Source organism: Heloderma suspectum, chromosome 1 (assembly GCF_057233095.1).
Source record: "Heloderma suspectum isolate Gila_16-S chromosome 1, 16-S_ref, whole genome shotgun sequence".
In the NCBI taxonomy this organism is placed as follows: Eukaryota; Metazoa; Chordata; class Lepidosauria; order Squamata; family Helodermatidae; genus Heloderma; species Heloderma suspectum.
The window spans coordinates 256166051-256182450 of record NC_139458.1 but is presented as its reverse complement, the minus strand read 5'-3'; the positions used below and the strand labels follow the sequence as shown (position 1 = coordinate 256182450).

The window sequence follows — 16400 nt, the reverse complement described above, 5'->3', positions numbered from 1 at the left end:
ATAAGATGAAAACAAAAAACAAGGTTCTGTGGTTTTAGCCTGAATTTTTTTGTTTGTTTTGTTTGCTTTTTGGGAATGCTTTAGCACCAGAACAACTTTATGGTTGTTGCTGCTGAAAACATAAAGAGTGTCATGCTATTGTAATAACCCAAGTGAGAAATGCTTCCGGGCCAGACACCTTTGCATGTGCTGTGATTGAAAAATGCCAATTGCTACATGATGATTTTGTAAGACCGCAGTGACAAAATGTTCATCTTACTATGCAGATAGATACCTTCAGGTGTTCTAAATATATACGTGTAAATATCTATATGGGAAAACTCAATAAATCCTAAATTATGTTGCTTAATGCACAGTATTTTTAAAAATCTTATACAAATATATATATGTATCATATTTTATTGGCATTCTTATTCATTTGGAAATGACCTTTGCTTCTGTACAAATAATGAGATGCAAATAAAATGTTGGAAGATTCTGTAAAAGAGTGCACTGTATTAGTAATGCCTCCAGCAGAGGGAAGGAGGGAGTTTGTTGGGAGAAGCTCGCCCTGATCCAGGTCATTGCACATCCATGGTGTGTGGATAGTGCTTAAGGTCACAGTGCGATACCCACTTACCTGGGAGGAAGCCCCACTGAACTCATTGAGACTTATTTCTGAGTAAACATGCATAGGATTGCAATGTAAAAGAGGAAGGTTTGGTCTCATCTGTGTCAATCACATCCACCAAGTTCAATGGAGCCCTGATGAGCATCTAATGCTCCTGCAGATCTCACTTGTTGGGTTAGGCTAGTTTGCCTTTGGGTCATTACTGAGTGGAGGCTGGTGGCTCCGATTTCAGTGGGCTGTGAACCCATTCTGGGTTTCAGTCAGAACCAGCCAGAATTCTAAAGGAGCTATCCAAGATGCTGAACCCTATCCCCAAAATAGCTTCAGCACCTTGTATAGCTCCTTTAGGGTTCTGGCTGGTTCTGACTGAAACACAGAATGCATTTCCACCCCACCAAAATCAGAGCCACCAAACTCCACTGACATATATTAATAGTGTGTTATCACCATAGTTAGAACTGGCCACATCTCTTTCTTAATAAGCCGGAGTCCTCTGAAAACTCAGATATTGTTCCGGTTATGCATTCTCTAGGACAGGGGTGGGCAGACTTCTGGCTTACAGGATCTACTTTTTTTTAAATTATTTACTAGAGCTAAATAACAGAGATCCACCAGATTCACCTGGTGCAAAAGTCATACACTTAAAATGAACGAATTCTGAACCCAGGCATTTGTTCTGAGTACCAGAACTGAACAGAGCTCACAATCCTTCCACAGAAAAATCCACTCCTGGTTACCCCAAGCATTTTTCATTTTGGCAGTATAATTTAGGGAGATTCATTTTGTTACTGCTGTTGTTAAACCATTGGGAATCAGAAATCCTTGCCAATCTACTGCAAATTATTCAGAGATCTGAAGTAGATCCAGATTTACTTTCTGCCTATCACTGCTGTAGGATAACAACAACAACAACTTGTGGACATTGTGACTGTAAAACTTCTGCATGTGATATATTATTTGCACTCAGTAATCTGATTTTGTTTGTAAAACTTTCTCTCTCTCTCTCTCTCTCTCTCTCTCTCTCTCTCTCACACACACACACACACACACACACACACACGTAATCTGGATTCTGACCATGATTGCTGGTTTTTCAAAAAACCTTCCCCTGTACTATTTTCCCACTGAATATTGCCTCTTGAGCTGTTCTTTTCCCCCTGAAGGTGCTGTGCAACAGGTAAACAGTGCTGGGGAAAGGGTAAAACTGCCCTCCCTCTGTGTAGTGGTCCAGATCTGGATCATGGTGCCCCAAGGCTATGTCACGCTAAGAAAGAGACATGGCTCAAACATTCTACTAATATAAAGTGTAGTTCGGATCTTTGACGGAGATGTATTTTTGGGAAGGAGTGTTTTTTAAAAAATAAATAAATAGTTCAAAACAGCAAAATGCACATTTTTACACAAAACACACACAACAAGAAGAGTAGAAAAAGATTTCAAACCTAAATGATTACTCTAAACAGAAACAGAGGTTTCTAAGGGTAAGACATGTTGTGAATCCAGACTGATATTTACAATAATAATATTTAGTATTTACATCGCATTTTCAGGTGCCTTGCATACCTTGTCTTGTTGTCATTTTTCCAACAACAGCCCTGTAAGGTATGCCACTTTTATTCCCATGCTGCAGATGTGAGTCTGGCAGACACTGGCTTGCCTAAGGCCACCTAGAGACATGTTTGAGGCAGAATTTGAACCAGGGGCTTCCTTCTTCCTAACTCAGCCTCTTTGCCATTACACTACTAGGGATGTACGAAACACCTACCTGACTCCGCGCCAGGCAATCCATGTGGGGGGGGAGGCACTCTGTCCCTCCCCCCGGAATCCTCGACGGGGGGGAGGCACTCCGTCCCTCCCCCCAGAATCCTGCCCGGCTGGCTCCGCTCCACGGCCAAGCCGCAGAGCTGCCAGCCAGCTCCGGCCGCCCACAGCCGGACATCCGGCCACTGGGCAGCCCTGCAGGGACGCAAATGGCAGCTGTCGTAGCTGCCGCCATTTGCGTCCCTGTATTGAGCTGTGATAGGCTATGTAAGTATTTACGTAGCCTATCACAGCAGGGGGAAAAACCCTAGCATACACAAATGGCGGTAGCTGCTGCCATTTGCATACGCTGGGTTTTTTTCCCCCTGCCGTGATAGGCTACGTAAATACTTACATAGCCTATCACAGTAGGGGGGGGGAAAACCAGCGTATGCAAATGGCGGTAGCCGCCGCCATTTGTGTATGCTGGGGTTTCCCCCCCCCCCGCTGTGATAAGCTACGTAAATACTTATGTAGCCTATCACGGCCTCTGCAGGGACGCAAATGGCATCCCTGCATTAGCCATGATAGGCTACGTAAGTATTTACATAGCCTATCACGGCTATGAAGAAGAGGAAGCGAATGACGCCACAGGACGGCCGCCATTTGCAAAGCAGCGTGGATGGGAGCAGGTAAGTGCTCCGTTTCACACGCCTTTCGTGGGCTGGGGGTGGCGGGGTCTTCATCCTGCGTACCTTTCATGGGTTGGGGGGGGCGGGGGCTTCGTTCTGCGACGGATTTCGGGTGGCCGAATGCACTGGCATTCGGCCTCACCGAGATCCGTCGCAGAATTCTCTGACATCCCTACACTACACTACACCAGCTCCATGCTAAAGGCAGGGTTGTCTTGTATGGATGATGCTCCTGAAAAAAGGCAGGCAACAGAAACATGAAGTTTATCCAGTCTTGGTTTTTAGGTATTCTTTATTTTAATCATGTCTACCCCACTTTTCTTTCTCAGCTTTTAGTTGACTTACAACTAAAATGAAATACAAAGCCACAGAATACAAAGACAAACACAGAACTGAGGGCATTTCTACACTAGCATAAACTCCTGCATTTAAAATGGGGCTTTCTGCTTCTGTTTTAAATGCAGGATCACCATTGATTCCCTTTGCATGTGCTTCCTTTCCCCCCTCCCCTTCCCTCCTCCTTCTCCCCGTATCTGAGCCTTCCATTATCTTTCATTGATTTCGCTTCTCTTCTTGCCGCTTTAACTGTTTTGACAGAGGAAACTGAAGCGGAACACAACGGGGTAATTTGATAGCTCATTATCTGCAATCTATTTAAAAATGGAACAAAGGGCATTTAGTGCAAGAGGGTCACCGCGTCATGTAAAGAGCCCACAAATGTCCATGAAGGAGCAATCTTGATCGCAGGATAAAAGCTCCATGTGATGAGGCCCTGAGACAACATACAAGTTCCCTCTCAGCTAAAGATGGTCAAACGCTCTCAGGCTCTCTTTGGGTTGACATGGAAATAGGAAACAAATTGGTTCATTTCCTGAGGCAATCCAAGGATATTAGGAGATGAAGACCCTCCCCCCTCCCATCCCTGCCAGGTCCTCAGCCTGCAAAATACCCTCCTCAGCTTCCCTTTGTTCAGTCCTTAAGTCATGTCCAACTCTTCGTGACCCCATGGACCATAGCACGCCAGGCCTTCCTGTCCTGCGCTCTCTCCCGGAGCGTGCTCAAGTTCATATTCATTGCATCGGTGATGTTATCTAGCCATCTCATCCTCTGCTGTCCCCTTCTCCTTTTGCCTTCGATCTTTCCCAGCATCAGGGTCTTTTCCAGGGAGTTTTCTCTTCACATTAGGTGGCCAAAATATTTCAGCTTCAGTATCTGTCCCTTTACTTACTTGCAAATGGGGGCTGCAGTGGTGGCAGCAACAGTATTTGGTGACCAGGGCTTTCCCTTCTCATGCCATCATCTGGAAGTGCTGCAGAAGACATCAGGTCTGAATTGTTTGCTTAGAAGGCCCACTCGCCAAAAGCACCACAGTCTTGTTGGGCGGGGTAAGTCTCATTTTGTTATCCCCTATTACCATGCTATGTCTGATGAGCCACCATAGGTTGGCTAAGAAGCTGCATTCAGCTTTGCAGGGCAAATATTGTACTGAGAATCGAGTTCTGGGGTCTCCAGAGTTGTGCCAGTAGGCACTAATGTGTCCATAGACACCTCTCTTGGCACCCACCAGGCTCCCTGCCCCCTCCTGATTGTTATATTTCTTAACGCTTTTTAAAATTAAAAATATATTTTTTAAAACTGGAAGGGTGACAATGTCTTTATTTGGGTCCAAAAGAGTTGTTTTAGAACTCAGCACCACATCTGCTTTGTACTTAGAGTCTTGGGCAAGTTACTTTTCTTTTTATCTCACCAGTTTGCCATCTGGGAAATGAGTGTTCTCTGACCAGCCATGTCCAACATGGCAGCCATTTTATGAATGCGCAACCCCCATGGCAGCCATTTTGTGAATGCGCAACCCCCATGGCAGCCATTTTATGAATGCGCAACCCCCCATGGCAGCCATTTTGTGAGAGCATCCATGACACACTCTCAAAATTCCAAGTGCACTCACAGATTTTAAAAGATTGGGGACCCCTGAGCTAGATTATTTATCTTTCTGGAATGATGGGACAGGGGCACATGTACTTTCTCCCGCTAGCTATTTCATGGTTGCTGGAGCTTAATGAGTGGGGATTGTTTTTGCTTTTCCCCTTGAGATTTATCACACACACAGTTCCTAAAGAGAAAACACACAGGCACGCACATGCACACACACTACAGTAAGCTCTGGTCCAGTAGGAGGGTAAGTTTTCAGAACCATCATCCAAATTTCTGTCCCTATGACTCGGTTGAAGCTGATGGCTCCAATCTCCTGAAGGCCCCAACCAGGTAGGAGGTTAGTTTGCTGTATGTTTGGGGCAGGGGTGTGTGTGCTCTTGTCCACACAAGTCCTGACAGAAAGAGCCGCCATCTGTAATTTACAAATTGCTAGGCTGAGGAGCGACTCAGAGGCATCTTTCAAGCCGGTTCCCTTCCTACTGGGGCATAGCAGCCTGGACCCTGTATGTGCCCGCAAGCATCTAGAGTCTCCAGCTCAAGCTCCCGTAAACACACGTAGACAGTCTGACAACCAAATTCTAGAAGGTGGCATAGCAGTGCAGTTGTTGTTGGCTATTTGAGGCTGTAGAACAGCAGTGAGTGACCTGCGGCCGTCCAGATATTGTTGGAATACAGCTCCCATCATCCACACTGGCTGGGGCTGATGGGAGCTGGAGTCAAACAGCATCTGGAGAATTGCAAGTTGCCCACCACTGCTAGAAATATATATGTACAGCTATGTCTTTATTTTATTTTATTTTATTTTATTTTCTGTTTGGGTGCTGCCATGACTCTGAAAACCAAAGTGCAGATACCACTGCCCAAATTGGCTTGAGGACTGAGCTGATTAAGCTGGGATGTCGATGTTACATTCAGTGGAAGCTGGTGGTTCCGATTTCAGTGGGGCTATGGTATCCACTCTGGGTTTCAGTCAGAACCGGCCAGAACTCTAAAGGAGCTTTCCAAGGTGCTGAACCCTATCCCCCAAATATGTTCAGCACCTTGGATAGTTCCTTTAGAGTTCTGGCCGGTTCTAACTGAAACCCAGAATGGAACCTCAGCCCCACTGAAATTAGCGCCACCAACCACCATTGATTACACTATAGAAGAGATGGGCCATTGCCACTGCTTTCATCATAAGAGGCACCCAGCCTGCCCACCCACTTGCAAGTTTGCTTGGGGAGGGGGGCAAACCACCAAGAGCAGCCTGCCTGCCCTCCCCTCCCACCTGACGCTGGGCCTGGAATTGGGCTCATGTGTATGACCATCAGTGTCTGCTCCTGGTCAAGATGCCCCCTTCATTGCTGTTGCTGCTGCCCACTGGATTGCCCTGGGCCCAACATGCACACCATGTAGGGTGCTCCTGTCACTGGCCACTCGCTTTGAGAGGGCAAGGGAAGGGGCGGCAACAGAAAAGAGAAGGAACCTCAGGGTCGAGGGCTTGTCAGTGGTCCCACTGCTGGCATGTGGCCCTTGGCAGATGCCCCAACATGCTGCCCCTGAAATCATGCCCTGAGCATGAAATCAGCCCTGAGCATGAGAGTAGAACCACCCCAAAAAAGTAAAGGAAGATGCAAATCTGAGAGAAAGTAACGATCCATCTATGACAGTGGAACTTAGCTGCTGGTTTGTCATTTGCCCCGAGCCTTCACACAACACTGCCAGATACAAACCAAATCTGTCTATTGGTGCATGAAATATGCAAGTTAAAATCCTTTACCACAGCAGAATTGCAAACATGGATATTTTTATTTGCACATGGAATTTCCTCACAGAATTGTTCGGTGGGCACAAAACTTTTTAAAGATGGCAATGCCTTCTAATGAACACAATGGATACTGCTGAAACCACGGATCAGAAAATAACAGATACTCCCCGCCCCCATTTTAAACTTTAAAATGTGTATCATTTTATAACAATTACTTTATCTAAAGATCAGAAGCTTTATTTTGCTCTTAATGGTTTTACTTTTTAACACTATCACTGTTAATTTTTTAAGCCCAACTCCTTGGCTTAAACAGAAACATGTTTTGTAGACTTTCTACTCTGGATCAGTGATTTGTTCTGACATGATCTCGGATGAGTGCTGATCTCTGCCCACAGAAAACTTATTCTAGCAGTAGCAGGACTCCTTTGTATTTGTCATACATTATTTCTTCGGATAGAAAGACCGATCTCCTTTTGAAATAAAGGCAAGTTTCAAAGTGTACCGGGGTGGTATTCTGCGTGAACTTTCCCCCGTGGGAGGGGCTGTCGCTCAGTGGCAGAGCAGCTGCTTTGCGCCCAGACGGTTCTAGGTTTAGTTCTTGGCACCTCCAGGTAGGTGACTGAAACCCTGGAGAGCCATGACTAGTCAGCGTGGACCAGGGCTGCACAACTGCTTTGGCTCTGAGGGCTGCATTGGTCAATGCCAGGGAGCATTGACACTTCTTGCTAGCAAAAAAAAAAAAATCTGAGGAAGCCTATCCCGTGCCAGCCAATATCACTTCAGTTGGGACACAAGACAGTGGAGTTTGGGGCCATCTAAATTAATGTTTTTAGGGAGCAGGGCTCTCAATTAGGAGTTGCAGCCAGATGTAGTCAGAACTAGAGTTAGTCATAATTGATTGATTGCAATAACACTTCTTGCTAGCAAGGGAATCACTTCCTCATCTCCCGTCTCTGATGAGAACTCCAGATAGGGCTGCTGCTGCTGCAAATACAGGAGTGGGGGGACCAGTGGGCTGCTAGAAATGGCTTGGCGGGCCACCCTTTTTGCACCCCTGGTGTAGGCAATGTTAACTGAAGCAGTGGTCTGGTTTCAGATAAGGCAGCTTCCTCGCTCAGTCAGATTTCTATTTGGGTAGTGTAAGTTGAGGGGGCATGGGGGGGCGTGTTAGGCTGAATGACGTTTCAAGGCTCCCCCCACCACCACCAGTATGTGCAGCAAGAGTGAGTTGGTGCTGGAACCAAGCCTGAAAGCAGCAGTGGGATGAACTGCTTCCTTCAGGAAATCCTGTGGCACTGTGGGTTCCCCTAGAAATCTGATGGGGAACAGGAATCCACTGGAGAGTGAACCCCCATCTTATGCTCAGCCTGTATATTTGTGTAAATAAACCTTATACCACAGAAACACCTTCAAAGCTCCAGTGGCCTCTTTCTCAGGAAAGCAAACCTGGATCAAATGCCTGCATCTCAGGAGTCCTCAGAGCTTGGGGGGATTGGGGCACAGAAATTGTAACAGTATTATTATTGGCTTGCTCCTGATGAAAAGCAGAATACAGCCAACATAAAGAACATTCTGATTTTGATTCATTCTTCTTGCACCGTAATTGCAATCTGAGGAAGCCTATCCCGTGCCAGCTAATATCACTTCAGTTGGGACACAAGCCAGTGGAGTTTGGGGCCGTCTAAATTAATGTTTAATTAATTAATACAAATGGGCAAAGGCAGATTCAGATCTACAGAAAGATCTCAGTGATTTGCAGTATATCAGCCAGGTTTTCTAATGCCCAATTGTTTAACTATGGCAGCAAAAGAATGACTCTTCCCCACATGTACCCTAAATTATATTGCTGAAATGAAGGAAGATTGGAGTAACCAGTGTGAGATGTAATGTAATGTAATTACAATAAATGTAATGATAAATAAAAATAACAAATAACCAGGACCTGATTTCTGTGCGGGATGATTTTGAGTTGTGTTCAGTTATGGCACACAGAACGAATTCACGTGCTCAGAATTTTTTTACTTCCAAGTTATTTTTTTTTCCTTACAGATTCTGGTAGAAAAAAAAGTAGATCCCATAAGCCTGACGTCTGCCTGGCCTCTGGATGCCTCTCTGCTGGTATTCAGTCTGAAGCTAGGTCATGAAGCTCAGGGCCTGTTTCACTAGCTCGTAAGATCAAGGCATTTGTTCCAAATGAAAGGCATTTGTAGGCGAGGTGTAAGATTGAACACCAAAATGGGATTCCCTTGGAAATTATTTTGTAACCTCAATAGCCAGTGGAGATATGTACTTCTCTACAGCCTTGATAATCATCTAAAGCAGCCGTCCCCTACCTGGTGGCATCTAAATGTTTTGCACTTCACCTCCCATTATCCCCAGCCAGAATGGCCAATGATCAGGAATGCTGGGAGTTGTAGTCCAAAACATCGAGAAGGCACAAGGTTGGGGAAGGCTGATCTAAAGCACTAACAGCAGAACTCTATATGCATGTCTACTCAGAAGTAAGACCCATTGAACACAGTGGGACTTACTCCTGAGTAAACGTGCATATAATTGCACTGCACCAGTGCATGATATGCAATTTGAAGCGGCATTACTCTATGTGTTTGCTTTTCTGGCTTGGATTTTTTTTTTTAAGGTATATTTGTAAAGCAATAAAGGACTGGCAAATCTGTCTAGAATCAGCAGCCTTCTAATTTCTTGTTTTGCTTCTCTTTAATTACAATAAGTAATGGCCAACTTATTTATGAAAAAGAAACCCCTCCACAATGCAAAATGATCTAACCAGATATGTTAGATTTAGTGTCAGATTTTTTTTTCAAGTGAAGTCAGTAACAGCAACAACAAAAAAGTTGGAAAATACATGGCTGTCATAGTATGCATAATTTAAAATAATAATAATAAATAAATATCTCCATCATTAAAATAATCATGAAGCACTTATAAAGGCAAATCTCTATAGGCCTATGGTAAACATGCAAATCTATCCAACGAGCAACACAAAATTGGTTGTAGTAGTTACTGCTGAATTAACATTCCAAAAGGGTTTAGACAGCATTTTTCCCTGTATGGCAAACACATCAACATAATCTTACACAACACTTCAGTTTAGACATGGAAAATGCCCACTCACTGGCTGGACTTGCTTGGACTTGTTGAGTTCGTGTTTGACTTCCGAAACCTGAATATAGATAACGAAGACTGATGTTGTGGCACTGGAATCGGCACAGACAAAAAGAAAGAAATGTCCATATTGCTAGCTGAGAACAATCATTAACCCTTCCTCCTGGATGTGAGTTGGGTATGGCTCCATCAATGATGTGAAAATGACCCTTGTGAACTGTGTTGCAGGTCGCTGTGCATGCAGCTGGGGTTTTTGGTCTACTTTTGCACGCAAACATGGCAGCTGCTAACATGCAATCCACACAAAATTAGAACTGCACAACTTGGGTTGGATCCAGGATTGGCCTTCCACAAGTGAAAGGGAGCTTTTGCGAGAGGACAGGATCCACCTGCATAAGGCCCCTCCACCTAATTCTTGGGGATGCCCCCCCCCCGCTCCCCACACAGCACAGATCACCCCATTCAGCAGGATCTCCTGACTATCTGTGTGGCATTTTCAGGAGGCTGGAGAGGCTACACTGGGATGAAGGGGGTCAGGAAGTCCACTTCCTCCAGGACAGTTGATCCACTGTAAATCAGCTCCAACCTCATGCGGCTGACTCACCGAATAGAACACTCCATTCACTGGGTTGGATCCTGACTTAGTCACACTTAGAGTAGACCCATTGGAATCAATGGGTCTTATGTTAGTCATGACTTTCTTAAGTCCCATTCATTTCAATGGGTAGGTAGGACCAAGAGTGCAATCCTAAGCAAGTTTAGACAGAAAAAAGTCCTACAACTCCCAATATTCCCAGCCAGCCATGCTGGGAATTGTAGGGCTTTTTTCTGTCTAAACATGCATAGGATGGCACCCTAAGTCAGTATCCAACCACTGTGTACTGTGGTTTGCTATATGCTTTAATACCTCCTTTTCTGCAGACTGGGGCAGGTAGGAAAAACAGGTGGTGCATTGAGCCCCTGGCAGGGCACAACCTGCCACTGGTGGTAAGCGGCATTTGGTTTGGTGATCACGAGTTGCGTGGGCCTGTCCTCAACATAGGATGGTAGCAGGGTTGTGGGAGTTTGAATGTAAGTAAACTCATCCAGCTGAATGCACATGCAGTAAGGCAGGCATGGGAACTCAAGGGTCAGATATGGACCTGAGCCTAGTTTCATGCAGACCTCAGCCCACTTCGTAAACCCTGCCAACTTTGGCTCCACCCACTGTGGCTCTGGCCACACGCACTCCTGGAATGCAGACCTCTGACAGGCTTTGACTGAGGTAAAGTGGAACTTGACGGGAGACGGGTTTCCCCCTGCTGTAGCAAGGCGTCACTCAACTGCATTGACTGCTGACAATATTCAAGACTGACGTAACACACTTAGGGCACAATCCTAGGCATGTTTAGACAGAAAACGTCCTACAGCAAGAAAAAGCAGGACTTTATTTCCGTCTAAACGTGAATAGAATTGCCCCCTTAGAGTTGGCAGTAGCTACCAAATGGCACGCTTACCTCTTGACCAGCAAGCCTCCACCGTGCTGTTTCTGTGGTAGCTGATCATCTGCTACCGCTGCACACAAGTTGCCATGTCCATTCGATAAAATATGGATATGTGAAGCCACCCTAGGACGAGTACCTGCGTATTTTGCAAGAACAGGACTGGAATCCTTAAGCATTGTTTCAAGGGGAAAAGGGATCTAGCATTGCCCAGCAATTTGAACGTTTGCAAAATGAAGACATATGTTGGACTGGCACGGTTGAGAAGTTCTTGTCAACATTCTGAATGGCTAGCGTGTGTGCGTGTTCAAAAGGGATAAAAAAGTAGGAAAGATCTCGCTCAAATGCTTGGTAAGTTACACCTATCACCTCTATTAGCACGATCACTATGACATCAAAGTACTGTAAATTATCAAAAGCGATGTACAGAAAATTACAAATTCATTTCAAAATACATCACACTGCTACCACTGAGATAAAAAGTGCGTCTTCTTTTGTTTTTTGTTATCAGAAAAGGTGTCCTTCTGAAATAGAAGTGCTGTTTTACTTTGATTTTAAATAAAACCCTGGCGTTCCATCTGGGTTGTGCTACAAGGTTCCCTGCCCAGCCCCCTGCAAGTCGGGTTTGTAGTAACATCTTTCTGCTTTAAACGTTGCTAGGCTAAAGCCAGGGACTGACTGTGGAAGGTGCATCTCACGCTGGAGTATGAGCCGTCAATGTGTCTTGTTTCCAAGGAAAGAAATATCTTCATAAACCTGGAGAAGTTTCCTTCATTGTGTGTTGAGCCATATCAGCAGTGGTACATTTCTAGACTCACTGGTGCTTTCTGCTGACTCGGCAGTTTTCATCCCGCTTCTGTGCAGACTTCCCCAGAGAGTAATAAAAGCTGCTGAATTCAGTGGTGCCTGTACTGCCTCATGAGAGGCACTATGCAAGAAGGAGGCCCAGCCAGTTTCAGAAACGGGTGTCTCAAGAGTTCTTGTGCTGTTCCCCTTTGCGAAGGTTCCCTCACCAACATCAAGTCTAGAAAGCCACGGAGTACTGACGAGACCTAGAAAAGCCAAAATGGTATTGTGAAGGAAGTAACATATAAATGATCAGCACTGCACCCTTAAATCATTAGATAACAGTACATAGCGTTGACATGGCACTTTCAAATGTGCAAAAGCTTTGTAAACATTATCTGAAGCCTATTCTAGACATGAAGGTGAGAAATGAAGATGCAGAATGAAGATGAGAAATAGATGGTCAAGTCCTGAGGTGGGACAGTAGAGTAGAAATGTTACAAGTAATCGAAAAGAGGTGTTTGTAACAGTGAATACCTTTGAAAGATTATGCATGAGTATACGTGTTTGCTCACTGCTTTCCTTGTCCCCACAAGGCCCCCAAACATGCCTGGGGCAGGAGAAAAGGGAGGCAGGCTCCAGCTCCTTGGCAGAACATCACATTCCCATTGAGGAGAGCATGGAGACTACATGTTCCAGCAAGAGATTATGAGAATTTTGTTTAGGTATGCAAATCATGGGATCACTCCCTTTTGCCTGCAATTTGTCCTGCTAAAAAGGGACCCATTTTTTTTGATGGATCACTTTTTGACAATATAAATTGCAGACATGGGTGGGTGGGATATCTGGATTGGGACTGCAGCAGGGGTCAAAGAATTAAAGACCCCTACACCCCCACCCCTGCCCCCACTAAGGGTCCAGTAGAGATTGGGTCCCCTCTGCTTCCTTAGGAGTAAAAAAAGTACATCTTTAACATGTAATTTGGCCTCAGGGCTACAATCTAACATGAAGTTAAGTGATCTTATGGCCTTGGCATGCTAAACTCTTGCTAGTTCCGACAATATTTTTCCCCCAATCTCTTTCCTGTGCATGGTGGGGGAGCTGGGTGCCTAGTACTGCTGGATGTCCATACGTGGGCATAACGTTTAGATAACGTTTAGATAACGTTTAGATAACGTTTAGATAACGTTTAGGGCCTATGCGTGTAGGGCCAGATTGCAGTGTTGATGCCTGCATTTTATCTGAGATATCGTTGGTGGTATTTATGTGTATGCACAAATGCGCCATTAAAATATTCTGCTCACATGTGGGGATCCAGCAGGACAGGAAGGTGCAATTGAGGTAGAATATTGTCTTTATTTATTTATTTTTTATTTATTACATTTCTATACCACCCAATAGCCAAAGCTCTCTGGGCGGTTCACAAAAATTAAAACCACAAGTACAGCATAATTTGTGGGCTGTAGCTCAGGCTACAGCATAACTTCTGGGCTGTAACTGGTCTTCTAGCTTAGATTACGGCCTAAAACAGCCTTCTCCAACCTGGTGCCCTCCAGATGTCTTGGTTTACAACTCCCATCATCTCTGGCCATACAGGCCAGGGCTGACAGGAGTTGTAGTCCAAAATATCTGGAAGGTGCCATTTGGGGAAGGATGGCATAAAAAGGCACCGATTTGGGGTCCTATTTGCCCAAGGAAGTGCTGGAGGGTGAAGATACCTATTAACGAGCACAAGAGTCCATGAAAGCATGAACACTCTCACCTTATGCAGATCCTTCACTCTTGGTGGTAAATTGTCTCGGATTCTGCGCATCGCCTGGAGAGGTGGCTCATTGAAATAAGGAGGCTCTCCATCTATCATTTCTATTACCATGATTCCGAGAGACCAGATATCCACCTGCAATAGACATCCACTTATTACCATGTGAAAGAGAAGGCTCTCTACAGCTAGCCTTCTACAGATGCCTAATACTCATAGTGACGTGGTCCTCTTAATTTTTTTAAAAGACATAGACATAGAATCATAGGGTTGGAAGGGGCCTACAAGACCATCGAATCCAACCCTCTGCTCAGTGCAGGAAGCCTGATTCCCAGGCCGTCTCCCATCCAAGTACTAACCAGGGCTGACCCTGCTTAGCTTCCGAGATCAGATGAGTTCAGAGTGAGCCATGGTTGGCTTGCTTGGTGGGCATCTCTTCTGAGGAACTGATTGCATGGGCTGAGAGACCACACTTTTGGTTTAAGGAATGGCTATGATGATAGTTAATCCCAAACCAAGGCTGTGCTTTTTTTTCACCTGGTGTTTGCTCTCCAGTTGGAAAACATTAGTGTTGCTAGCTTTCATGCATTGAATTGCACTAGGTACCATTGCCCATGCTTGAACTATAAGCATTCTGACCCAAGAAATCCTCTCAAAAACCCTGCTTAGTTGGTGGTTTTATTGATTGACTGAGTTATGAAAATCTTCTTGATCTCTTATTAATTCTCCTGAAATCTCAAAGGGTTGGATCCAGATTTAGTCATACTGAAAGAAGACCCACTGAAACCAATGGGATTTGAGTTAGTGAGGATTAATTTAAGTCCTGTTAGTGTCACTGGGCCTGCCCTAAGTAGGACTACATTTGGATGTAACCCAGGGTTAGATTTTGCAAAGACCTGGTCATGTTTATTCTAGCAGTAACCTTCCTGGAGGTGTTGCTTTCTTGGAAATCTCAAGCAAGCCAATGGAGGCTGGTGTCTGGGGTTCAGTCAGATCCAGCCAGACTTCTAATGGATCTATCCAAGGTGCTGAACCTATTTTGGGGGTTAGAGTTCAGCACCTAGGATTGGTCCTTTAGAAGTCTGGCTGGATCTGACTGAAATCTGTAATGGATCTACAGCCCCACCAAAATCAGAGCCACCAGCCCCACTGAATCAAGCTATGCCTCCCCAGGGCTGTCTGGCCAGAGAGTTGACCCTGATACCTGATTCCCATTCATAATGTATGTTAATAAAGACACTCAAGACCTCAGGACCCCATTGTCCTGCCTGTCCCTTTTGGAAAGGCTTATTGCCGAAACTGAGTGGGAGTACTGCACAAATCCTTTGGAGAGGACTGCATCTGTGGCATGCATGAACAACACTTTATTGTACTTGGCTAGTTATTTTACTGTTAACATGTTGTGGTGCAAATACAATAAACATGTAATTTTTAAGTCAAGAAAAACGTCGCCATAAAAAAGCGCAAGCATGGTAATAAACATTGACACGTGATTTATTCTGCAACTCAAAAATGGCAGGTATAGCAATGAGAAGTCCTTCTCATCTTACACTGCTGTATTGTGTGGTGCATATTTCACTTGCATGGATTTAGTTACCAGTGTGAAATGCACCCATAAAATACATCCAAACGGGCTTATTATGGAGAAAGGGGGACAGCGGGGAGTGTGCAAGCTATTTGCACTGCTATGAGCAAAGATCCCTATTTTGATGCCTTTACAGTCATCTCAATTTCTGAAGCTCAGAGTTTGCATATTTTCACTTTCAGGCCCTCTCTCTTCTTACATGTATATCTCAAGTGGCTTCTTTGCCTGATCATATGAAGTGCAAATATATTGCAGGATTCCTTATGTTGTTAATGGACAATCAAGACTTGCGGCTGGATAGCTAGCAGAGATGTAGTTCATGGGTAGGCGACTGGGTGCCCTCCAGGGGTCACATCCCGATTTAAGCTGGATAAATGCTGCTGATGGAAATGGACTTTCCTTCCCCTCCTTCCCACAGCAGCCCCCTGAAAACGCTACACAGAGGGTCAGGAATCCCTGCTGAATGGGGTGAGATGTGTGTGTGAGGGATCTCGAAAAATTGGGCACAGGGACCTTACGTGAGCAGAGCTCTTCCTCTCATGGAAGGTCCCTTCTTCCCACAGAAGGTCCCTTCCTCTTGCGGAAGGCAGATCCTGGATCCAGCCCCAGATGTTTTGGAATAAAATACCCATCAGCCCCATCCAGCATAGCCAAATGGTCAGGGAGTGTGGGAGTTGTAGCCCAAGCTACCTGGAGGACCCAGGGTCGCCTACCACTGATGTAGCGCAGTCCTAGGCATGTTTATTCAGAAGGAAATACCACTGCATTCAATGGGACCTGCTCCCAGATGTATGTGCATAGGATTGCAGTCTTATTGACGTTATAGTTTCCACCTTCCTTGCAGGACCAGCCCAGAACCGAAAGAACCTTTGGAGGGAAAGGAGGACTATATTGCTAGGCATGTGTGAGAATTTTGTTTCAGTTAGCAAGTCATTGAAACAT

At 45.1% G+C, this 16400-nt stretch overlaps 1 protein-coding gene across 5 annotated transcripts in view; it reads right to left on the bottom strand.

The window, feature by feature from the left end:
- Nucleotides 1-9359: 9359 nt before the first annotated feature.
- The window catches only part of PAK5 (p21 (RAC1) activated kinase 5), a 168622-nt gene continuing 161581 nt past the window's right edge, over nt 9360-16400 (bottom strand). For all 5 annotated transcript variants that reach the window (XM_084824964.1, XM_084824935.1, XM_084824973.1 and 2 more), the window contains 2 exons: nt 13877-14011; nt 9360-12380 (listed from right to left, as the gene is read on the bottom strand). In XM_084824964.1, the coding sequence (XP_084681090.1) occupies nt 12225-12380; nt 13877-14011 (291 nt within the window). In that variant the 3' untranslated portion in view covers nt 9360-12224. The remainder of the gene's footprint in view (nt 12381-13876; nt 14012-16400) is intronic.